This window comes from Diachasmimorpha longicaudata, chromosome 8 (genome assembly GCF_034640455.1).
Source record: "Diachasmimorpha longicaudata isolate KC_UGA_2023 chromosome 8, iyDiaLong2, whole genome shotgun sequence".
Classification (NCBI taxonomy): Eukaryota; Metazoa; Arthropoda; class Insecta; order Hymenoptera; family Braconidae; genus Diachasmimorpha; species Diachasmimorpha longicaudata.
In genome coordinates, this window is record NC_087232.1 from 3,674,241 (window position 1) to 3,699,597 (window position 25,357).

Genomic DNA, 25,357 nt, shown 5'->3' on the forward strand with positions numbered 1-25,357 from the left:
GAACCCCGCCGTACGAATTTATCTGGAGTTCGGACTCCTAGATTGTAGATAATTTTCGGAATCTAAGTTATCTACACGTGTGCGGTGTAGACAGTGAATATCGTGACCATAACCCCAAAATATAAATAAATAAAATGGATCTTTTCGTTGTAAACAGGTAAGTTATTATTAATTTATTGTTAGTGACTTTGTAACTGCTTGATTATTCTCTGCTGAAAGTTTGTTCTATAAAGAATATTAGGGGATAGCTCGAAAATTGGTCCGTTGTAAAGAAGTTTTACAACTTTTAGCAAAACATTTCGTCTTAAATTGATTGAAACATGAGATTAACAGAGTGAAAATCCATATCATTTTTTCGATTTTAAAGTCGTTTTTTAAGTTTCCAAATCTGAGTTAATTTAGCTAAATCGTCCCATTGGACTAGAACTAATCAACATTTTACAAATGGTTTTACATAATTTTCCTATGAAGTTATTCGTTTCAATTTGTTCAATTCTTGAATTATGTCGCTAACAATTGGGCTTTAACTCCAAATCACGGAAACATCTTCTGATTGTGGATAATTGTATTCTCCACAAAGAAAAATTCTCAACGTTTTCTTTTCAAATTTCTTCTGAGAATAGTTGATAATTTCGTCACAGAAATATATCCGGAATAAGTGCAGACAGTTTTTCCCATATTTTTTCAATCAACGATGGGATTCCTCCAAGTTTGATCTCATTTTAAAGCTCCAGAAAGTTCAAAATGATAGAAAATCTTCTAAATTCCACTCAGTTGCACATTGTAACTTTTAACTTTTATTTATTCCTTAAGAAAATTTTGAAATTTCGTTTACTCTATAAATCATTAGATACGAAGGGGATGAATCTGAACAGGCTGCGACCCCCTTCGACCACCTCTCAGAGCTCCTGAAAAAGATAGAGCTCCGAAAGCAGCAGAAATTAACAGTTTCTTCCGAAGTCGCCCCAGAGGAGCCCCCCAGGAAGAAGAAAAAGCGAAAGAAATCGACTCCCGTCACCCCCACAGATGAACCCTCATCCCCTACACAATGCTCACCTCCTCCTGATACACCTGGAGTTCTTGAAGCTAACTTCTCAATTGCGTCCGAAAAGTTGCCTAGTGAAAAACCATCAGAAACTCCAGATTTCACAATCCTGGGAGTTTCGTCAAAACACAAACCCAAATCAGTGGCTAGAGTCCTTCCAGAATGGTTGGCTCGCCCTGAGATAATTTCAGCTGACCTCTCAACAGGTCCAGAGATCGAAGAACTCCGGGGAAAACTCGATGACAGGTTGATCGATAGTTTGAAGTCCCATGGAGTGAATAAACTTTTTCCAGTACAAGCAAATCTCATTAGCTGGATGTTGAAATGCAGCCAGGACAGGGTGAAAGGATTTTGGCCTCGAGACACATGTGTCTCAGCTCCCACTGGAAGTGGTAAGACTCTGGCATATGTGCTCCCCATAATTCAACAGTTGAAGGACAGATTTGTGCAGAGGATCAGGTGCTTAGTCGTCGTACCTGTCCAAGAACTGGCGACCCAAGTCTTCAAGGTCTTTCAGACATACGTTTCAGGCACCGATTTAAAGGTGGGACTGATTTCTGGGGCGAGTTCCTTTGAGGTTGAGCAGAGAAATTTAGTCGAAAGGACAATGAGAGGGGAGTTGGTTAGTCGGGTGGATATTGTTGTGGCTACTTCTGGGAGACTGGTCGATCATATCTTGAAGACGGAGGGGTTTTCGTTAGAGGTGTTGGAATTTTTGGTCATTGACGAGGCTGACAGGGCTACTGAGTGGCTGAGGTATATTCCAATGCCTCATCGGTGTGCTCCGACCTTGAGTATTAGAAATTGGAAGGCTTGGTAAGTCCCGATAGGTCTAGCAACAAAATTGTTTAGAGTGGATTGAGGGCAATTTTCAAGTGGAAATTTTTTGATGATGAGAAATGGTCACAGAAGCCCTTCATTAGAACTTCTCCAATTAAATATCATTGAAATTAAAAAGATATTGGAAAGAGAACATTAGTATGTTGACGACGAACAGAATTGAATTGTTCATTCTTAGAAAAATATTTTTACATAAATTCCAGAAAACTTATCGAAAATATCCATGAAGATTTTTTTACAATTCTTATTTTTCTCGACAAAAAAAATCTAATGAGAATTATCTCCTCTTTTTCATCTCGACGTATTAAGTCTATTACAGATAACAGAATTTAAAAAATCACATTTTTATTTTAGTAAAATTCCACCGGCCCAAAAATTACTGCTCTCCGCAACATTATCTCAAGATCCTGAAAAATTGAGTCGTTTGGGGTTGTTTCATCCAATTCTCTTCACATCAGTTGTGATAACAGACAGAGACGATGATATAGATCTTGACAAGGAAACTGGTGAATTTGTGGGGAGGTATACAAGTCCAAATGAATTGATTGAGCGTGCGGTCGAATGTGCACCTGAATACAAACCAGTTGCACTAGTTAAATTGATCACGTCTCAACAGCCAATTGAGAAGACCCTAGTATTTACCAATTCTGGGGAAGCTTCCCATAGGCTTGCCGTACTTCTGAGATTTATGCTGGTGGATAAAAAGGCTGTTGTTGACGAGTTGTCCGCCAAATTGTTGCCAAAACAGAGGAATGAGATGTTGGAGAGGTTTTCCGAGGGAAAGAGTCAAATGTAAGTTCTTCTCTTAGTTTTTTTTTGTTTTAACAGAGGATCAGTTCCAATAAGAATCCCAATAAGATCATTCACTCACATTGGATAAAACATAAAATTATCGTTGTTTGAAGCCATTCTTTGTTTCTCTTTTCGGGTTGTTTTGTAAATGAGTGAGTCTAGAGGAAAATTCATCTGATTCTTCAAATAATGGCTATGATTTACGCCATTCTCCTACATCCGCAACTTCTCATTAAACAGAGGAATGAGGGATGAGAATATCTTCTTAAATTCTCCAATGATTGTTTGATCATCTGATTTTATTTCTTTATGAATAGCTTGGTGAGTTCAGACGCATTGGCAAGAGGGGTGGATATAGCAGGTGTTAAATTAGTCGTATCCTATGATCTACCAAAGCACATAAAGGGCTACATTCACAGAGCTGGACGTACTGGACGAGCCGGATTACCAGGAACTGCTATTTCAATACTCACGTCCAATCAGGTTTCTGTCTTCTCTCGAATGCTCACCGCCGCCCACAAAGCATTACCTTCTATTGAACAGTTTGAAATGCCCGAATCCGTTGCTGAGGCCATGAATTATCAGGCGCATGTGGAGAAACTCAAGGAATTTATTGAGAATGAGAGGACAAAGGAAATTAAACAGATCAAAGCGAGGCGCAAACGTGGCCATAAAAATTAATTAACTCACTGTTGAATATTTTACTACTTAAGTGTGGAGGATCGATAATAAAAAAAAGGGTTTCAACATCGATAATAACATTTTATTGTCTTGAGTATTTAAGATGCTATACGTCGTACCTCTCGTTATCTTTACATTCTCAATGAAATTGAATATATTTTTTGATTTTTTTTCTCTCTCACTTCTTTCTTCAAGGCAAATTATTTACATTTGTTAGGTTTCTTTCCTCAATTTATAAAAGATAAATGGTGTTATTCCATTGGTATTTCATCAACAACGAGTATAGAGTCCGAGATGATTAGGGTAAAAGCACACTTGGATTTTATTCCGTTTTTCATTTTTGTTGAATATCTTGAAATAGACCGAGAGACGGAAATTTTGGTAGTTTTATTTTATGGCTCTTCGTGTTCTCTATGAAAGAAAGTCTTCATACCATACATGTCATATCCAATAGATGTGGGAAATGTCCACAAAAGATTTAAATTTACGCTGCGTCGAGAGGCGATAAACTATAATGAAATAATGTTGAATATTTTTTTTCTATCTTCAAAGTGACTTTTTGTTTGTCAAACGCATTGATTGATGAATTTTTATGATCGTGGCTTTTACCCTATTTAATCGTTGACTTCTCCAAACTATCACTGCTTCTTCGATTTTAATTTCATTTTTAACGAGAGATTCAATTATTAAAGCTCGCGTACAAACCCCATTTTGGAGTGAAATCATCATCAATATGAAGCACTTATGAATCTATTAGCCAAAAGACAAATAAAATGTCGAATGTATTCGTTCGATTTATTTTTTTCTTTCTCCGTGGATATGTGTTCAATACCATTACCATCGAGAAATATTTTCTAATCAATTAAATGTGCGTGAACATTTTTCGTCAGACTTTGTTCGCGTCTTTTCGTTGCTTGTTTGATTTTTTTTTGCATTGCACATAGAGTTATTATTTTCATCGATTTCACATATAAAATCTAACATTCTGTCGGCATCTCCATGATTACATACTCCTCGCTCGTCATATTTTTATTCATTTATGTACAGTAGTAAATAGATTGTATTCTAATAGTATTTACACAGTAAACGTGGTCCTATGCAATTCATATGTGTCGTTGCCGTGTATGTCATCATTCATATTTTTCTTTCGTCGATCAATTTATCAACTCGAAATTAAACTATTCAGCGAAATGAATGTGTTATTCTCGCTTTATTCGTGAAATAAATAGCTGTCTGAGTAGTGATGTCGTAAAATGTAACAGAATGAGGGCTGTTTAACAGTTAGGATCATGTGATCCTCAACTAGAAAGGTCCTCGAGGGTCGGTAACCCTCGAGGATGTCTTGATTTGTTAGCCGAAGGGCCGTTCGTAATTAAGAGTTGAATGGTCTCAATTATTAAGGGTCGCACGACGCTCAGGAACCTCTGGGGTTAAGGGCCAAACTTCCGTCTGACCCTTTCTGATTCCTCGGCGTGAATTGACCCGACCGACCTTCTAATTAATTATTGTTAACCCTTAACATTCGTAAAGTTTGTATGACACACAAAGTCATCTGATCTGGAACCTTAAATATTTTTAAGGGTTACCCTCAACTAGAAATTCGTAGTTTTGAGGGTTAATGACGATCTTCAAAAGAAAGAGGATCAAAATACTCAAAAGAACTTTTTTGTAGTTGACGAGACAAAATTTTGGGATATGACAAGGATTAACTCTTACATTTTACAACTCCACTAGCCGACATCTGCTAATGAAAATTCAATTATAAACAATTTCATAATATAACAACATACGTTACGAGCTCAGTAACATTTTCCCTAATTCATCTATCCAACTTTACATTATCATTATGATTGCTGAAATTTCAGAATAAAAAATTCAGTGGTGAAGTGGTACAAGCCCGTTTCGCTCAGACTATAGTGATAGTTCCCGTCTCAGAAATCCATTTGTGGAATAATTGTTAATAAATCTTTTGATATTTAATATTCATCAATTGTCCATTCACCATTGAATTCAATGCGTCTTTTAACATTTTTTTAATACGTGATGAAAATCTCCGTGAAACGCTCTTATTCTTAATTCTCGACGTTATATTATTTATTGTCTCGACTCCTCGACTCTCAGTATTACGTCTGATTAGTGCATAATTCGTGGTCCTAATTCGAGATGAAAATTGAAACGATTCGAAGTCTTTTTCAATTTATGTTATAGTAATGGAGTGGGATGGTGGCATTCGCTTATCAGGCCTTGTAATTATCTTCATGTTTATCTCTAGACTTTGGTGAGATGAAAGCTTGGGAAAATTTTCATCAGAGCTGTTTTGGGGGACTAGCTCTGATGACCTATTTCTCGCTGAGTGGATCCCGTAGGATCACTTCACCTCTTTTCTCCAGAGGATCATGATTTTTTTTTCGTATTTCGGGCTTCAATGGCGCGTGATCTTATCGAATAATTTAGACTTTCGTACGTCATATTGTCGGATTCTCAAGTGAGCCAGTAATGAGGACGTTAAGGACTGAATGGAGGGTATTGTGTAGCAAAGTGATTAAACGTAATGAATTAATTTCAATTTTTTTAAAATTCCCATCAATTTCGAGATTGAAATTCTCATGAACTCTGGGTTTATTTGAAGAGGGAGAAATTTTACGAGCAATTCGAAATTCGCCATGAGGGACATTTCTCGCGGTTTTGGCTAAGACTCTTCATTTTATAGATAATTAAGTAATTAATCGAATATAAAATAACGTCTTCTGAAAGTAAAATCGGAAATTTATGTTGATTTCGCATTTATCTAGAAAAAGAGTGAATCTTTTATGTGTGCCACTGTGTCACGTCTTTATAGCATTTGTCTCTTCAATGTCATCATCATTCTTCTTTCTCGATCCTTCAATTTTCCCATCACTCTATCCACCAGCATCCCACTCCAACAAAAAAACCGCAATCATTAAAAAATACATCCGTCAAATCTACCAGATCTCATCTGCTTTCTAGTCGTTCTAAAATCGAATATTTCTACTTAATAATTCACCTGCAATAGCGAGATTATATACACCCCCATTGGGTAATCCCTTCCGCTTAGCGTCATGATATTGGTCATTAATCCAACTAATGGTACCATTAAAAAAATGAGGAAGACAATTTACAGAATTCTTAAAATTGCGGTAATAACCGTTAATACTCCCTTTGAAACCCATCAATTAATCCATTTCGTTGGTAATCCACAACGGCTAATGAATGAAAAAATGCGAAACGAGAACTCTTGGATAATTCGCCGTTAAATGCTCGATTAATCGAACAAATATGGGCCCGCAGAGTTTTACCCGCATATATTTCGTATCATTACACGCTCGTTCCAATTACGATACTCGTTAAATTAGTTTCAATTGGTTGCGTATCAGAGCTGGGTAATATTTCATAGAGAACTAGTTATTATGGATAACTATTTGAATTATCGAAAGTCCATTACTCGGGATAACTGAATAATTCATTTCGATTTTAAAAATAAAGATTGAATGAATATTTACTGCTAATTAAAAAAAAAATGAAAATTAATCGTTGATTAGGTTTATTTTTCGTTGATAGGGGGGAAATACGATAAAATGAAACTTTCCACAATTAAAGAAACTTCCAAATATTGATGCTATTAAAAGTTATTTGGCGGTTGAAACGATTAGAGCTCAAAATTCAAACGTCCCTATGGGGCGTTCGACCTCTTAGGCCATTGGTACCTAGGTGACGGTCTAGTGACCTTGATAAGAATCAAATGGCCTTCAGTAATGTCTCGAGTTAGGGGGTAAATGACTCTGAGTATTAGACAATTCTTAAGAATTTTTTAAGAGAGTGTCAAATGGACTTGAAGATTGAATAATCCTTAAGAACGTGGAGAGTTGAGGGTAATATGGTTTTGAGCGTCAAATGGCCGTTAGTGGTGTTCAAAGCCAAGGGGTTAATTCATTTAAGGCCAATTGACCCTCAATTCCAAACCTCAATAACGGTCCTTGGAACCTCAAAAGCTTTGATTCAAAACCATTCGACTTCCGGGTGAAAATAGAAAAAAAAAATTCTTTCTATTCGTCCGATTGTACCTCAACAGTATTTGCCACCCCTTCGCCTGATCTAAAAAAGAGTTGAGAAGACTGAGTGTTCATCGCTTCCATTGAAATATAATTTTCCCGAGCTCAGCCGAATGCATCACCATTCACAGACGGTACTAAACTCCTTCATATGTACATAAATTTGGCAGATGAGAAGTAGATCATAAAATCCATTTAAATCGTAACCCTCTGACGATATAACGAGGCGAATAGCAGCAAAAAAATTCCCTGAAATGATGGATATAATCGCTGAGTTGCTGATACCATCGTTACCCAAGGTCGTTCGCTGAATGTGAAAGGCCTCTCTGTTCTGTGGCCCTCCTGAGTACTCCCCCCCATCACTTGAGTTGTACCAAAGTCCTCAAATCCACTTAAGTAATTATCGGTCTCCTCCTGGTGGTCGTAGGGTCTTCTGTGTATTTTCTTCTTTCCATTTGTCTTCTTTCGACTTTTTGCTTCTGTATGACGAGACACTGGGCCTGGTGTTGTTTCGGTTACCAGTTCTAATTCTGAAATGATTAATTATCACTTCAGTAGTTGTTTTGAATATATTTTCACCCTCCTTTCAACTGTATAATTCTATTTGCGGAATTGAGGTAGCATTACTCCCAACAAAAAGATGAATTTTTCGTTTTTTTGCAAATGAAAAGTGATGATTAAAGCCAATAGAGAAGAAACTCTTCTAAAAATTTTTGAGATTTCCCAAAACCATCGAATAACAATCAATGCAAAATTAATAATGGGAGAATAATAATAAATTCATCATATAAATTAATGGGAGGAGTTTTTCTACATTTGTTTCTCACTCCCAGACAAAAATCGTTTTAAAATTTCCATCAATCCCTCACATAACTAGTCGTTTCCTAGAACCAATAAAACAGCTTTATTATTTTCTCATTTTCTCGATACCCGAATAACGATTAACCATAGGTGAGGTGAAGGAGTGAAGGGGAGGAGGGGGGAGGAGGAGGAGGAGAAGAGGAAGAGGAGGATTGATCAAACATTTGTTGGCTACTAAAGCCTCTCCACAGATTGAAGCGAAGCTTAAATGGTATTGTGAAGAGGGAGGGGGATGAATCCACTTCATACCATCGTTTTCTGTCTCTACACCTGTTGCACCTGAGCCAAGCCCACCCAACCACCCAATGGCCCATCTATCTATCCTCGTGCAGTTCACGCTAATAGCCGTAGGGAGTTGAGAAGGAGTGAGTGGGGACGAAGTGAATGGATTAATTTATCGTTACCTTGCAAACGCACACTGGCCTCTGCTTTCCCCAGAGCATTATCTGCTGCACAGGAGTAACCACCAAAATCCTTTTTTTCTAAATTGTGAATAGTGAGATTCATCTGCCAGGAGTACTCGTTGTGTTGGAATTCTGTCATCGTGAATTTTCCACTCGGTAGTAATTTTTCACCTGTTTTATTAATTTTTTTTTTAATTATTACGAGAGCTTCTTCGTTAAAGGGGTTCCATTAAGGAGCGATGGTTTTTACGTTTTTGAATTATTGTTATTTTTCGGTTGAAATGTTCATTGGAATGTTTGAAGATGACCGGCGGGGAATTCCTGAGTAATCAAAGCCGTAATTATGTGAAAATTGAAAATGAATTCCGATTTCATTTAGAGGACTTTCAATTAAATCGTTAGTAATTGGCGGACATTCACTGAGTGAAATTTATCAATTTATATTTCATTAGTGGGCCTGAATGCAATCAACTGCTAATTCGGATTTTTAAATTATGATTTTTTGGTGATGCGAATTTTGTTTTAATATTTTTATTTCACTATTTTATTAGTGAAAATTATTACCGGTTTGTGGGTGAATATCCGTGTTTCTTTAATTTTCAATTAAAATTTCCAAAATTGAATTGAGAGAATAATTTATAAAGCCTCTCACAGACTAGCCTTTGTAGAAAAATCAAGAAATATTGTACCTTGATCCCTGAACCAAGTATTCATGGCACGTGGTGATGCCTCAACGGAGCACTGGAGCGTTACGTTTCTATTAACCGGTGCTCCCACAAGTTGATTCGTCACCTTTATCATTGGTCCAACTGTAATTTAAAGTGAGTGGAATGAAACTCGCGAAAAATCAAGAATTCCATTCAAAGAACGACATACCCTCTTTCGAATATCAAAAATATCTGATACCCAATTTATTAATTTAAATATGCAATGATCAACCTTTTAACTACCTCTAACAACAAAACAATGACAGAATCAGTATTTTTAATTTTTCAAACTTTTTCCTGAGCAATTACAAATTTTTTTAGGAAATTAAATGAATATTTGTGATAATTGGAACAGAGTGGTGGTGTCCTTTGGACAGAGCTAACATGGAAGAAGTAGAAAATACGTTCTTAATTTGCTTTGTAATTAAAGCAAACAAATTTTACGAACGGAATAGTTAAATAAAATATTATGATATTCGGAGAGGGTACTCACAATGCACTTGCACAGAGTAACGCTTGCTAATGGTGGGTGGTACTCCATTGCTGGCGATACACAGGTATATGCCCATTTCTTGTCGTATAACACCAGTCAAGTTGAGGGTTTCACCGTCATAACTTTTCACAGCTGCAAAAACAATAATGAAATAAAATTATCGGGATTAAAAATAGTGCGAAGGGATAAATTTGGACAATTTGTGGATGTTTTACTCGCAGTCAAGGCATTACATTTGAGGTAGTCTATCCATAAAAAAAATATATAGAAAATATTTGTTTTTTTAAACATTGTCATAATCTTGGAAAATTCCTTCATAAGATTTTTTTACATGTCTCACTGAATTATTACTAACAATCTAGACTGACGATTGGACACAAAATTTATTTCAATTATTTCTATCTATATTAAATTTTGGGTAAAATTAATTTAATGTTTAAAATGAAAGTCCTGTTGATACTACTTCTATTCTCCAAAAAACCAATGCTGTAACCTGGACTTTACCACTCAGACGTTCTTAAATGAAACTCCCGAGGGAATAAAAAAATTTATGAGGATAATTTGAGACGTGGGGGCTACGTAATGAAGGGATGGTTGAGATGTGTGGTGAAAGGCACAAAGACAGTAAATTCAAGATGTCCAAGGGACAGTACTTCGTAATAGGGGATGTTCCCTGCTCTACGGGTTATTCTAGGAGATGAGAAAACGACTGTAACTTTTTGGGAAAAGGGTTTGGGCACTGACTCCAGATGGTGAAAACGATTTAACGCGCCGGATTGCGCGTGCAATAGCCTTCCTGGAGAAAGACACTTTACTCTTTTTGGATTTTTCTCCGCTCGCGATGAAATTAGAAGGGATTCGGGGTGGGGGGGAGGTAGTCGGGGAGTTTTTTTTTTTTTCGTGATGGGAATTGAATAGCTTACACAATTTTTCACGGCCCTCCTCGCGAAAAGTGATGTTGCGACCGTCCTCGCGTCTCCATGTGACCATTGGTTGGGGTATTCCTGTCGCTTTACAGCGGAGTTTTATATTGCCACGCTCAGCAGCCACCATACCGTCTGTTGAATCCTCGTCAATTATGTCAGGGGGTATCTGAACTACCATGTGCCCCATCTTTGGAAAAAAAGTCCTCTCAATTTTATAACAATTTTTTTTATTCCTCATAAAGAAAGTGCGTGGGCCACGCACATTGAGAAAAAACAAATTTTGTGGCAAATATTTATTGACATAAAGATTTTTATTTTTGTACAATTATATTTTTTGAATCAAGTCATCCTCGGAGAAGTTTAATTAGACGTTAATTGATACAATCTTATTGTTGTTAAGGACACCATGTTGCATAGCACCTTAAACAAAGCCCATCAATAATTTTTATTTCTTTTTAAATTTGAGATTTTATAGAGCCCTCTAGAGCTTTTTTTAAAATACTAGATTTGTAAAAATATATAGATTTAATACGATTTTTCAATTGGGTGTGACCAATTGAGGAAAAATCAGGAATATCCAGCTTCACTCAAATTGCATTTTTTAATTTGTGAGTGAAATCGATACGTTAAAATCCATAACTCCGTTGTATTGAAACTATTTGTAAACTATGAACTTGTTCTCGATAAAATTAACCTTCCGTGAAATTGGAAAAAACCACTCACTTGACTTCGCATTGGATCTGTATTGACCTGACACATATAAGTACCGGAGTCATTGTTCTGTACATTAGAAATGTGAAGTTTCCACGTGTTATGTCCATTGTGAGTAACTGACAATCGAGGGTTGTGTGTCACCATGTGCGTGTGAATAGCGAGGATCGCACGGGAATCGGACTTTATCCAGGCAACCTGTGCAGATGGGAATGAAAATACATTAAAATTCAAATTCCCATAAAATAACCATAACTCGGGAGGATATTTCATTTTGAGTGAATAATGAGCTCAATTATTCAAAATATTTTTCGTAAATTCCTCAATCATCGGGGGGCAAAAGCTAATTACCTCTCAATATATAATAAAATCAATTTATCAGATTTTTTCATGATTTTTTTTTCCAGAAATACAGAGGCAAATTTCATTTTATCATATGGTATGCTCACAATAAAATACGAAACGCTCTTTTATTTCATCATTCCAATAAAAGGTAATGTCTATTTCCATTCAATTCCCACAGAATCGTCTCTCGATATAAAAACAATTTACCTTGTACCCTTGAAGATGATTAACAACACACGTGAAGAAAACATCTCTTCCCTGGGTAACTGTGTGATTCTCCAGCGGCGCGAGAAACACTGGAAGTACTTCCGTTGCACTCTGACCTAGATACAAAAAAGCCATAAAAATAATTATAGCCCCATGAAACATTCAATCGACTCTCTCCTTTCTTTCTCTCTCCCCCCTCCCTTCCGCGAGGAAAAAAAAATTGACTCGAGTGTATGGGAGTGGAACGTATCAGTCCCCTGAATGCAATAAAACCCCTGTTTCATATGCTTGTGAAATTCCATCGAATTCTTGTATGCACTCATCCAAAGATTGAAGACAGCCACGACGGGGTGAAGGAATTGGGGGTTGAAAAAAAAAAAATCGAGTCAAGTAAGAGTGAAAGAGTGTGTGAGCGATAAATGGAAAAATTCTTGACTTGGAATCGTAATCCAGGGAGTCAGGAGAGAGCAGGGGGTGGGGAAATGTCGTTTTCATGGGGAGCTTTTATAGCTTGGCCAGAGGCACGCAAGGAATTCTAATTTGGCAGGGCTTCATCCACTTTCCACGGGCTCTTATCGCTCTTTTTTTTTCCTTACTTTCTTATTTTTCTTTTTTTTTCTTCGTTACTCTTTCAACTTTTCCCACCACACTTGGCACTCCCTCGGTGTATATTCATTTGTGATGACTAAATTAATCCGAAAAATTGATTACTTGGATTTTTTCAATCGCTATCGCAGGTTGTAATCCGATACGTTTATCACTTTTCCATGGAGAAAGAGATGTAATAGTTAATCTCAGAGGTTGAAGAATTTTTTAAATTAATTTCACTTAGGGAGAGAAAAATTATTAAAAAATTACGTGCCTGTTCCGTAATTAACAGTCTATACAATATTCGGTAAAAATTACGGAACAGTTACGCACTTTCCTGTGAACTTTCAGGAAAAAGTCAAAAATCTTTCAGAAAATTATGGAACGTTCAGTAAAAAATATTATTTTTACTGGAAAATTACGAAACAGCCGCGTAATATTTAAACAATTTTTCTTTCTGTGTTGAAGGGGAGCCCTCTTCACTATTCTCCCATATTTACCTCAGTTGTTGGTCCCTTGTCATCAATTTTCGATGTTCGTATTTTTAGTAGATTCCATCATTTTCAAATAGTATTTATTAACTCTTCACTCAACCCATTCACCTCCAAACAAAAAAATGCTGAAGAGGAAATCGACTTGCTGAATATTAACTTAAATTTGTCTTCTTCATCCTATAAAATCAGATATCTCAATCATCTCCACGAAGAATATTCATATCGTTAGTTTTTAAAATTTATTATCCTCATCTTTTATTTAAAATGCAACTCTGAAATACCACTTCTCGTGGAAAAATACCAGAAATTCCGTGGAGATTGGAACGTTCGCCTGGGACAGGTAGCAAGAATGTATTCTACGAATCCAAGTCAGAGATCTGAACTTTCATCTCTTCCTCGAAAACTGTTCTTCCTGAAATTCCACCTTCTTCATGCATCCCCCTTACCCCCACCCACAACCACCTTTACTCCGACCACTACACCCTCTCATCGCCATCTCCATGGTTGAATTTCACCTTCACATTCAGAGTGGTGTACCAGTCTGTTGAGAATCACGTTGGAAATTTTCATTTCCATTCTCGTGGTGAGACACAAACCCCAGGAGAATTGTTGGATTGAAAAAAAAAAAAAAAATCACTGGAACTTCTTCTTTGCGATAAAATAAAAATAATTTCAAATCACAGTCAGAGAATGTCTTCTTGGTATTATTCTCATGGGGATGGGGTGATGGCTGATTTTACTATCGAGTAGATTCTGATGGCACGATGAATTTTAAGTATCAATACTGTGACGTATTTACTTCTACCATGAAATCTCCCTTTTCTTCAGCTTTACTCTCCGGCTTTTAAACTACTTTAGCGTCTTTTGATGACTACCTCTTCTATTTTGCATTGGGGATGAGACTGATGATGTTGTGGGGATAGAACTGTGTTGGAGAAATGGACAGGAACAATGGAGTATGGATTCTTTTTTTTATCTTTGGATGTCGTAAAAGTGCACATCGACTGTGGATTTCACGTTGGGATATGAAATGCTGATAAGAGTTGCAATCGGTTATGATGTCTGTGAGGTAGACTAGAGTGAGATCGGTATTCCAGACATTCAAAGTTCGCCCTGGGATTTTGGGAAAGATCAGAATTACATATTTTCGAGGGTCATGAGAGACATTATGACTTTGCAACAGGCGGACCTCGGTCCATGACCTCCCCCAAGCGGAAATTCCTCAAGATATGAATTTTACATTCACTACTAAACTACTCAGGCAAATTACCCAGTCCAGCCATCTGACAAATGATAAACACACAAAAAAAAACAATTCACTGCGTCTTTCTTCAAAGAAAAAGCTACAGTTGTAACACATGAAAAAACTTTTTATCCGGATCGCAAATTCTTCATTCCCCCTGAATATTCCACACTCCTAATCGCCCACCAGATCCCTCCCCTCCCCCATTAATTAAAAACCTCTCTACCGTCGTCAGACCCTAGAAAAAAAAAAAACCTCACGATCTACAAAAAAATCATCTCAAAACTTCGAGGGCTCCTTTTTTTTCCTCGTGTCTAAAACGAGTCTTAGATACGTACTTACTCCCCTCTTCTGCACCCCTGAAGAAAAATGTGAAAAAAATGTGGCGGAAGTATCCCCCCCCCCTCCCACCAAAAAAATAGAGAATCAAAGATAAAAGTTTTCACAACTTGTGCCCAGTGAGATTCTTCACATGACGTTCTCTCTCCACCACTGAATAAAAATGTGTAAAAGTGAGTGCGACCTGTACCATCCCCTTGGCATACAGAAGATTCTAGGGTGGAGTGGGTGTGTTCTATACTTTGAACTGTGTGAGAAAACACGTTGGATGGTTGGGTGGTGTGACAGGAGGGCGTAAAGGGAGAAAAATAAGGAAAAAAAAATATATATATATAAACACATGTGCATACGGTGCAGATTTTCTTACCGATATAGATAGGGAGACGAAGGCAAAAGGTAAAATGAGGGCGTCGCAGTGGATGGTACCCCCTCTGCAATGGCTCTGTGCAGAGGGTAATACATTGTCGGACCCAAGGGGTTTGTAGAATCCACTTAAATCCACCATGATTTAGTTAGGCTCCCTCTGTACATTCACGCTGGTACATGTACATTGTGCTACGGGGGTGGTTGGTGGCGGTGGGGGGGGGGGGGGGGGAAGGGACAGAGGGGAGTAAGTGTATGTGCACCACTTTCGTGGATGCATGCTACAATGAATCACCGGGAGGTAAATTCTGTTGTTTGGAGTGATAGGTGCCGTTAAAAAGCAATTTCGTATACGGAATTATCTGACACGTTAGTTCAATTATGGATTATTTCGTTGGATGGATAAGGGGGTTATCTGTTTAATTTTAGGGGCTGGAGAGAGAGGTGGATTTGTTAGTTGTACGAAGAGGATTTATCATTTGGGATTGTTTAATTGAAGATTCAGGAGGATTTCGATTGGGAAACAGTTTTTTAAAAAGATTCTGCTGAATGAAGAAGACGAGATGATGATTTTTGATGAAACAATGATTCATCTGAATGATGTAGATGATGTAGATGATGTGAATTTTTTTTATGGACAATAGACAGTAATTTGTTATGATTAGTGAAATTTATTGGGGGGATAATCGTGGAATAAATTTGGTGTTTGGAAATTTATGGGAATGGGAGATTTTTTATAAGGTTTTAATACTTTGTGGCTGTGTTCGAATGTATATTGATGACTTACTTAATGACAGGTGGAGGAGAGTTGTAAGTAGTGCTGTTACTTTTTGAAGACCCATCTGTACTCGTGAGAATTCTCTCCGATTATTCAATGGTGTGAGGTGAAATCTGCAACATAGAATCGTCAAAAATATTTTTCGTTGTTAAAAATGTGGAAGATTTGCGAATGTTCGACTAGATTTAATTATTCATAGTCATTCATTCATAGTCAATGATTGATAATTGTATAGAAAAATAATAATTTTAGATTTCGCGTAAAATCGTAAGAAATATTTGAATGTTTTCGAAAAATTATGGTTCTCAATGTCTTATCCAAATACGAAGACAAAAAAGGTCGTCAGTTTGTCCATAACGATCTCGGCAGATCGACAAAAAAAAAAGTTAAAAATCTACAACTACGCTCGACTTATCGTCCTGAAATGTCCCAAACAGCTCTACCCCATTCATTGACCCAATTTCCACCTGAAATTGAATTTTCCCGTAACTGCCAATTGCCCGGTGCACTAAAACTCTTATAAAGGATAAATCTTGGAATCCGATTGCCGGGGATAGCATTATTGATGCAAAAAGAGCAGAAAAGAGGAGGAAAAAAATATTGTTAGAAAAAAAATTGAGAGAAATGGGGGTGTGAGAGTGGCTGGACAGAATAAAAAGCAAGTCCAGATATTTCACACTAGAATCAAATGAATTCTAGAATGGAAAATGGAATTTTGATCGATTTCGAGAGGTACTAGTATCGATGTGAGGTGGAACTTGATACGTGCTTCCGTCACCCTTGGGTGATTCTCAACCCCCTACCCCTTACGGTGTTACAGGTCTCACTCCCAATAGTACGGATACATATATGTATATGACGATATATACGTTCACTCAGTCACTCCAGTAGCCATATACTCGAACAACCATAAGTCATGACTTTCACAGTATGAATGTATGCATGAGATAGCAACTTTATGCTTTATGCATCGAACGTGAACTGATAAGGAGTGGACCATGGTGGTTTTACTGAAAATCTCTCCCCTTTTCTATCCATGATTTTATATTCAATAGGAAGTTTGGTTATAGTCTCTTGGGAGTAGTGATACAGGGGACTTTCATGTTACTTCGTATTGTGATGAACGATCAATGGAGATATTCAACAATTTATATTGCCACGGCATCATTTTCAATCGTCATTTTGAATTGACTGAATATTTCCATCAGTGGGAATTTTTTTATATTTTTTTCATGAAAAAAATATTGAAATTAAAATTATTGTTTTTAATTCTCGCTTTGCCTGCACTGAGTTAATGTGTCGTAAATAGTAGTCGGTGCTTAGAATACAATACGATTATCAACGGTGGTAGCATAAAATGACAGATTACGTAATTTGGAATATTGAGTTTTAGATTTTTTTATTCACATAAAAAATGTTGTTGTAGTTGAAAATTAGAATTATTTGTCTAATAAAAGACAAAAATAATCATTATTTTATGTGTATAACATTGTCAAATCTGTTTTTCATGCAGAAAGCGTCCTTGAGGGGAAAAAATGATTTCTCAATAACCGAGAGACCATTTTCACTCGAATAAATTTGTCCGCTGAATTTTGTTCACGGCAATCGGTCTGTCGCCACCCCATTATGGATTGATTCGTTTTTCCCCATTCGGGATTGTTTTATTTATCCCCTTCTCTTTTGAAGCAACACAAAATTGTTTTTTTCGTTTGGTACTTCTGAAATTTTCAGTTTGATGAAAAATCACTTCAGTGATCCGTGAACGATTCATTTTTCGCCGCGATGGAAAATGTCCCCCTTTTTTCACCATTTCTCAACCCACACAATCCACGCAGATGAATTTTTATTTTCAACGAGGTGGAAGCCACTCAACTGTGATGTTATTCATTGATCAATGAATATTTCGTATAATTTGAGTTGTCTTATTGAAAAATCATTTGAGGGAAATGAATTCGCGAAAAATTATTCTCTGGTACTGTTATGTTTAATAATTTTTAATTAGCATGGTCGATACAACATTCCACTTTTTGTGTTGGTGGAAAATGTTATAAATATCAGAATTGACTAGCGACCTCGGTTCGAAGGTGATGAATATATGAAAAAGCATTTAAATAAAACTTTTTATGGACCAATTTTCGGAACATTTCGACGAGTTTGGTTCAAAATTAATAAACCCATACTTTTATGTCAATAAAAAGGTTTTATCGGCAATCATCAGTCCATTTATTGTAAATAAATCTTCTGTCGGAATCAGATATAAACTTGTCTATTTTTTATAAATCATTCATTTTATGGGATCGAAAATTCAACAGAAAATTTTGCCGGAAATTAACCGAGTGAATCCATATTTACACGGTTCAAATAAATTAAATTTGAATAAATAATTTGTCTCATGACAGGGTATTTTCGTCTCTCCAATCATTTTTCACCGATTTAATGCCTGAAAATCCCATCATAACTCACTTGCATGGGATATCCATTCCCTTCTGAAATGATTTTCAATACTTAAGTATTAGGATGTGGTGTAATAAATTAACATCAAAGAAAATTTATTCGAACTTTCTCGGTTTATTTCAACCAAACTTATCGAAAATCATTCATTTGTTATGCATTTCGATAAAACCTTTTAATTACCGAGAAATAATCATTCATTCAGTGAACAAAGGAATATTTATTTGATTACAATAGAGAATTTACTCTATTGTAATCAAATGAATATTAAATATTAAATTGAATAGAGAATTTACTCTATTGTAATCAAATGAATATTTCTCTATTTTCAATACATCATTTATTCGATAAGTATTAAAAATTTCAATCAATAATTCGCGTTATTGTCAGTTTATTTTCATTCAACAATTTAAATTATCCTCATAACAATAGGCCATTCTACTCGGATAATCCCTCCAATTCACCCGCTATTTTCCGCGGCAAATTCAAAAATGGCAGAACCTCTTAATATCCAAAATTCAGCACTTCCTGGAAAAATCAAACAGACCAGCAAATTTCCTTTCCAGTTTTCCCTCGCAATGGTCAGACAACTACAAATTTTGAAAAATTCCTTTCTTAAATTTACAAAATATGAAATTCCCGAATTTATTGAAAATTTAATCGCATTCGACACCGAATATTCACATTCGATTGTAAATCCAGATTAATTATCCATTTATTTTCTTCATCTAGTGCCCCTTTCCGGAAAAATAATAGTCAACTGGTCACGAAATTTCATTTTTTCCAACGGTGTACATCGTTGAAAAGTAAAAACTTGAGACGATAAATTGTGTTAAAATAAAGTTGGTTGAAAATTTTCTTACAAACAGTTGTGACATATTTCACATGAAACTTATTCTGTCCTTGAAAACGATTCACTCAAGCTTCTACATATTTTCTATCCCCTCCCCCCCTCCTGCCCCTCCCCCGCCGCCAACCCCCCGGTGCCTTACTGAGTCTGGTGGGTTGAAGCCAGTGGCTTTACTTTTATAACCGAATTTCCACGACATTTACCACCGTTAATGGAGTCTAGAAGGGGAATGCTATAGTATGCCTTGCCCATGAGACCTGCGGCAATGGAAGGGGGTGGGTGAGATTATTTTCGCGATGGAGGTGAATCCGAGGTAAATAGTATTTTCATGTGAGTGGGTAGGTTTACCACCTCTCAATTTCTTGTTGGGGAGAGAAAGCAATGGGGGGAGACTACAATCGAGGAGAGATTCCCCCGATGTATTGAGAGGGATGTTCATGCAAAAATTCAATGTGCCCCTCTTTTATCACTGGCATGTAATGAAATACTTTCTGTTGCACTCAGATTTCTCGGGCGTATATTTTTTTTTTTTCAATGGCATTGTTATTATACTTTCAGATGATTTGTTTCGTATTTCACGGGGTTTCAGTCGTGAAAAAGCAATCGAAAGGACGTTTGCTTTGTTCGTTTCAATAGCAACAGATATTCTTGCATTTTAATGAACGAGAACTGACACTCTTGGGTACTGAATAATAAATGGGGAATAGTGGTTCGATGGAAGACCCTTTTTTACTATATAAAGGGACATGAGCTCCTTTAATGTTAGGATTGACATGTCTTTGTGGTAAAAAAGTTGGATGAAAAGTATCTAGAAAAAGAAAAATTAATTAGAGTAACTGGGAAATGTAATTTCAAGGAAAAAATATCTGTTGAGGATATTTTATTAGTTGATCAGTAAAAAAAAATGTGTGTCTATGTATATAAATAATTACCCTCCTATGCTGAGGATTTTTTTCGTAAATTATCTATTTGCTTCAGAGAAATAATTATTTTGTTAATACTCAATGTTTCTCCAGTCGAGTCATTACTAGGCCACTTTCATTAGGTCTGATCTATGTCAATGATTCTATTTTAGGACGTGCTTATGTTAGTTATAACCGTGAGGGAAGTCTTTTAATAATTATGAACGTTAAAAAAATCATGAAAATTATTTTCTTTCCAAAATCTGGATCTCTCGAATTGAAAATAATAGTTTTCATGAGTAAAAGCAGCTTATGGGGGATTTTTCCTGAAAACCGCTCAACAAACACAAGAAGATTTGTTAACATTGTATAAAACATCTCGCGTCGTTACGAATGACAATTGCCCAATTCACTGAAGTCATAGAAAACTTGAATGATAAAGGAAATAATAGGGTCATCAGTATCAGCTTTTATTAGGGTAGCTATAAACATTGTATTCCAGAAATTTACTTTAAAGTGTGTACTCCAAGAAATTGCAACTACTGAGTGGTAATTATGATCAAAATCGTCGTCAGCGACAGTACGATGCGAAATATTCATTAAAAATTACGGAACTCACAGTTAATTATTCGACGGTGACATCGACTTGGTAAATGTATGAGGATATCGTTATTTTTCGCGAGCGATAAAATATCCGTGACTTCACGTAAGAATTACGTGACATTACCAAAAACATTTCCACCACTATATTTCTCTCCTGAATTACGGAAGGGATACATAATTTTACTGAATATTTATTTCCATGCGCACAAGTAAAAACACGAGCAAATGGTTCATTGCAATATAAAAATTTATTAGTTGATAAATTGTGGTCCTATAAATCGACATTTTTCCCCTGATTTTCCTTTCTGAGTGAGAAATAATCGATAAATAACCGATTGATCGAAGGAATATCAAATTCATCCAAAGTCCCAGTGCCACAAGAGGGCATAAGTCCCAAAGAATAACGTTCCACCACGACATACTATAAACACAAAAACCATATTGTTCACATAATCAAAAAGTAAATAATATATACCTTCCATATATTATATATCCACAAAAAAATCATACGTCCCTCAAATATATTACTTTATCATTACAAAATATGGAAAATATATTTCGAGATTTTGTACCTAATACATATGTACTCCTTATTATTACTATATTGTTGTGACGACGCGTGTGTGGGTGACCCATATACTTAGACTAATCAGTCGCGGTATGAAGTGGTAGGGCAGCGGGCCTTAGGCCCTACCACAACCCCAGTACGATAATTACAGATGATGATCACTCGATAATTCGCTCGATACCGAAGGGTAAGATTTGGGGCAGTCGATGATGGCGCACTTGAGGGGGGGGGGTCACATCGGTCTTGGACTTACCCCTATCGTACCTCCACATCTACTCTTTTATTTAAAATATCTATTTTTATTTAAAATATTTTTATTTTTATCATCTGCCAGTGAATTCCATTCATTGACAAAACCCCTTACAATCCGTATTTTTATTTCGCCCTGGTTAACATCGTGTGAATTTTTAAAATAAATAACAACAATATAGTAAGACCAATGCGTGTGAAAACATCGTGGTAGCCTGGTGATACTCAGTTTGCCATTTAGTGAGAGAGGAAATGAGGTGTATGAAGTGAACTCGAGGAGTAAAATGAAGGGAAAGGTGTGAAAACCCAGTAGTGGTAATAGGAGCGGAAGGGGGAGGAAAGGGGTGGCGGTGGAAATGAGGGGGTTATACAGAATGAGAGTGGACGTTGAGGACTACACCATCATATTGTGGGGGGGAGGGTGATAAGGGGAGGAGAGAAGTATATGCTCAAATGCGAAAAGCGGCCACTTTGTATGCGCAGTGGTGAGCTGTAACATGTTTTCTCTATCAGAGGGCCATCGTTGGGTCCGAGCTATACATATACGTTGTGTTCACGGAAAAGCCTCCTCCTTCTCCTCTCACACCATCCCCCGTTTACCCCGTGCTACTCAACTCAGCCTCTTAACCGTCTCTTCATGCACGCGTTCAAACACCAATGTGCGGCCCATTAAGCCTCGCTGTCGGAGGATATTTCATAATACTTCGGGGTGTTCGACTTTTTCCGACAAATTTTGCATTCAAGTTTTCTGAGTATTACTTTTTTTTTTTTCGACCGTGGTGGGAGACGGGCTTAGTGCACAAAGTGTCGTTATTGCGTATTGAGGGAAGGGTGAGGGGAAAAATTGGAGCGAATGTTGATATTAAAAAGCGGAGGGTGAAAAACATTCTGAGAGGTAAAATTAAAGCGTAGGTTAACGGGACTGCATTCGATATTCAACATTCGAGTGTTACTTGATATGTATATGTAGAGAAAAATGTTCAGTAGAAATAGCCGTGGCGTTTGCTAAAGTTTATTGACTGTTTTTAATCTGCGGTAATTATCGATAGATTTTTTTTCGTGTGGTCAGGGTGATGATATGATGATTTGGAGAGTCCGGAGTCACGTGCTAGAGAGAAAAATTCTTGAAAAATTACGCGTCTGTCCGGTAATTTTCCAGGTAAAAGCACATTTGGTAAGGATTCTGGAACAGTTACGCACTTTTTGGGTGAATTTTCAGGAAAAAGTCCAGAACGTTTTGGAAAAAATATGGAACGTTCAGTGAAAAAACTCGTAACTGTTCTGTTATTTTTCAATAATTTTTCGTTTCTTGTAAATGTTATCTCATTGTTGGTTCTGGATTTTGAGTTGGGGTGGATTTGGAGGGGGATGGACTAGCGATTGATTAGGGCACACAAGCCAACGTTTAAATTCAACAATGATCCAAATAATTAAAATGTAATTTGCGACCCTGGGATGTGAGACCAATGAATGTATCTCAGTGGAAGTGATTGTTGGAATGAAGATTGAAAAGTGTAGGGTGGTCTTACCATTCAAGTCAGGCTGAGGGAAAATATATGCATGTATAAAAAGGTCCTACCGTGGAAAGTACACCAATAATTATGCGAGGAATATCACGAAGGCGGTGTGCTCTATGCGGCATAACAAGTAGAGGGTACCATATACTTCCTCCTCAAAAAGCTCTCCTCTCTTTTTCTCTGCTGTGGATAGAACAATGGGTACGACTGAGATAGAAGTCAGAGATCCATAAAGACTAGATGCACACTTACCTCATATTCCAGTCTCATACGAAATTTATCTGTCGCAGTAAAGTCATATCTCACAGCTCTGATTTTCGTGTTAGATTTAATATTTTCGGTAGGGGATGATAATTGAATTCATGATGCAATTTTGTCCGCAAAGAGTGACGGGGTGAAACGAAGGAACTTTGAAAAATTTAATTTTTACTATGCGAGGTAAATGGAATGAAATTATCTGGAAAGTGACAACTAAATTGGATGTAATTACTTCGCTGTCGGGGTAGAAGAGTTTAACTGAAAAAACATTATGTCCTGCTGATTGTAATTTAAAAAATCACGACTTTTTTAGCTGTTGATTGGAGTAATCCTCGTCTGCATTACTCCTAGGGCATTCAGGGAAACAATAGAGAATAGTTTTTTTATTTGAGATCAAATAAAAATTTTTATTTTACGAAAATTATAAATTGGATAAAATCAAATCTAGGGTTTGTCTAATTCTATTCTCGGGTTAGACCCTAAACGTACCCTAGGCAATTTAATTTTTGTCATTGAGAGTTGAATTATATCAGACTTTGTCACTCAATCTAATTTCCGAATAATGAAATAAAAAAAATCTTGAGATAGTTATTTAATCCGGCAATTCACGTGAAATATTATATTTCTTCCGCGTAACATTATCAAACTACGTCATTCTAACCCAATCTTCCCAGCTCTTGTAAACCACCGGTTAATGAAAATGTGATGAATTTTTAAAAGCATTTAAAAAAATTACCTCAGACTATAACGAACTTAATTATAAAAATTCAATCATCCAGCTTCATGGAGCTAAAAAAATCTCTAATATTCAGGTACGTGAGACGAGGGTTTGAAGGATCGAAAGTGAGTGAGGGTGGGGGTGAGTTATTAAGCAGCTAGAATTAGTGCGATTAAGACGAGGGTTGGGATGAAGACGGACACTGGGACAGGATCAGTCTCAAAGTAACTGGCGAGTAGATTGGAGAGGGGGTGGAAGAGAGGGATGCAATGCGACGTGCTACTTCCACCTCCTCTCCACTCCATTTCTCCCTCACTGGCTACCATCCCCCTATCTACCGCCATGTATATAGTCGCGAGTTGGCTGGGAGGAAAGGGGTAAGCGTGTTGCCTGGGATTACGGAAATACGAGGGACTAGAGCCTCCCCGACGTATCCTGGCGAACGGGAGTGAGTCACTGATGCTGAGTTACGTGCGGCTCTATATCCCTTTCGGACCCGGACCTTTACCCGCGGTCATAAATAGACTCAACATACGCGTTAATGTTGACTGTTTTCTACGTCACTCCACAGGGAGAGAAATATTTCGAAAAAATTACGAAACTCGCTGTTCGCTTACCCATTACGTAATCGACTTGGAGTTTTACGTGACACTATCGTGATTTTTCACAAACAATTTAGAGAACAATTACGAAACTTTCAGAAAATATTCCGTGATAGTACCATCAAAGTTACTATAACCGCCCTTCGCTCCCAAATTACGGAAAAGATACGTAATTTTTCGTGAATATTTCTCTCCGTGCATTTGTTTCTAATATTCCTCTGATTTTTTTTAAATATTAAAGAGGAGTTCAACGTCTTTCCCTCTCTTTACAACAATATCTCTTCAATTTCTGGTGGTGGAGATATCCTAGACATCTACCATAGTTAGGAAATCTACAGTTTCCCTCGGCCACTTCTAAAATGACGAATGGTCATTTTTATCCCCCTACAACTTTTTCAAAATAACTGACAACAGGCAATAATACAAATTTTATATTATAAAATAATAAACAATAGAATGGGATGTAATTAACAGTTAATCTTCTGACAATCATCCCGATTCCCTTCTCTCCTTGGAAGATCAGCCCCCTTCCATCACATCATGCTACATGTCAACCCAACCGTTGACCTTCACTACTTTTCCAACGTTCCTCCACTCTTTTCTCTGCTTCCCCACTCCATAAAAAAATATTAGAGACGATATCCATCGACTTCAATGTGTCCCTTTGTCTTGCATTCCTCTAAACATTAGACAGCATTAGAAATTTCGGTCAGACCTCATTAGTTGTTCTCCACACAATCGTGAAGATCCTC

General features: G+C 36.9%; 2 protein-coding genes across 2 annotated transcripts in view; one reads left to right on the plus strand and one right to left on the minus strand.

Moving 5' to 3' along the window:
• Positions 1 to 64: 64 nt before the first annotated feature.
• Positions 65 to 3,423, plus strand: LOC135165197 (probable ATP-dependent RNA helicase Dbp73D). The gene is made up of 4 exons (XM_064126266.1): positions 65 to 157; positions 851 to 1,861; positions 2,240 to 2,677; positions 2,995 to 3,423. The coding sequence occupies exons 1-4, from the start codon at positions 135 to 137 to the stop codon at positions 3,356 to 3,358; spliced, it is 1,836 nt and encodes a 611-aa protein (XP_063982336.1). The 5' UTR covers positions 65 to 134; the 3' UTR covers positions 3,359 to 3,423.
• LOC135165205 (lachesin-like) overlaps positions 3,419 to 25,357 on the minus strand; it is a 58,883-nt gene continuing 36,944 nt past the window's right edge. The window contains exons 2-9 of the mRNA XM_064126287.1: positions 15,897 to 16,000; positions 12,083 to 12,198; positions 11,543 to 11,728; positions 10,817 to 11,006; positions 9,894 to 10,025; positions 9,383 to 9,502; positions 8,694 to 8,864; positions 3,419 to 7,958 (exon numbers count right to left, since the gene is read on the minus strand). Of these exons, the coding sequence (XP_063982357.1) occupies positions 7,624 to 7,958; positions 8,694 to 8,864; positions 9,383 to 9,502; positions 9,894 to 10,025; positions 10,817 to 11,006; positions 11,543 to 11,728; positions 12,083 to 12,198; positions 15,897 to 15,951 (1,305 nt within the window). The 5' untranslated portion in view covers positions 15,952 to 16,000 and the 3' untranslated portion in view covers positions 3,419 to 7,623. The remainder of the gene's footprint in view (positions 7,959 to 8,693; positions 8,865 to 9,382; positions 9,503 to 9,893; positions 10,026 to 10,816; positions 11,007 to 11,542; positions 11,729 to 12,082; positions 12,199 to 15,896; positions 16,001 to 25,357) is intronic.

Bases quoted from the DNA above. Each gene is read 5' to 3' on its own strand.
- LOC135165197 (XM_064126266.1), top strand. From the start codon at position 135: ATGGATCTTTTCGTTGTAAACAG. The intron at 158-850 runs GTAAGTTATTAT...ATAAATCATTAG, and splicing joins GATCTTTTCGTTGTAAACAG to ATACGAAGGGGATGAATCTG. The intron at 1,862-2,239 runs GTAAGTCCCGAT...TTTTTATTTTAG, and splicing joins ATTAGAAATTGGAAGGCTTG to TAAAATTCCACCGGCCCAAA.